Source organism: Cariama cristata, unplaced genomic scaffold (genome assembly GCF_000690535.1).
Source record: "Cariama cristata isolate BGI_N322 unplaced genomic scaffold, ASM69053v1 scaffold29644, whole genome shotgun sequence".
Classification (NCBI taxonomy): Eukaryota; Metazoa; Chordata; class Aves; order Cariamiformes; family Cariamidae; genus Cariama; species Cariama cristata.
In genome coordinates, this window is record NW_009613947.1 from 1 (window position 1) to 208 (window position 208).

The following is a 208-nucleotide window of genomic DNA, read 5'->3' on the forward strand; positions in this document are numbered from 1 at the left end:
GGAGCCGAATCGGGGGTAGGCGTGGGGCCGGCAGTGGGTTACAGCGCTGGGCAGGCAACCTGATGCCGGATGCCCTCGTTGCACATGAGGGCGGCCGCCCGCTCGTCGCTGTCACCGTGCTGGCACTGCATGTAGCTGATGCCGTGGGGTGAGTAGCTGTGGTGGGTGCAGACGTTGCAAGCGCGGGTCATGGTGCCGCCCGGGCTGC

At 68.8% G+C, this 208-nt stretch overlaps 1 protein-coding gene across 1 annotated transcript in view; it reads right to left on the reverse strand.

Annotated features, from left to right (window-relative positions):
* Positions 1-38: 38 nt before the first annotated feature.
* Positions 39-208, reverse strand: part of VSIG8 (V-set and immunoglobulin domain containing 8) — a 2,331-nt gene continuing 2,161 nt past the window's right edge. The window contains exon 6 of the mRNA XM_009699229.1: positions 39-204. Coding sequence (XP_009697531.1) covers positions 39-204 — 166 coding nt within the window. The remainder of the gene's footprint in view (positions 205-208) is intronic.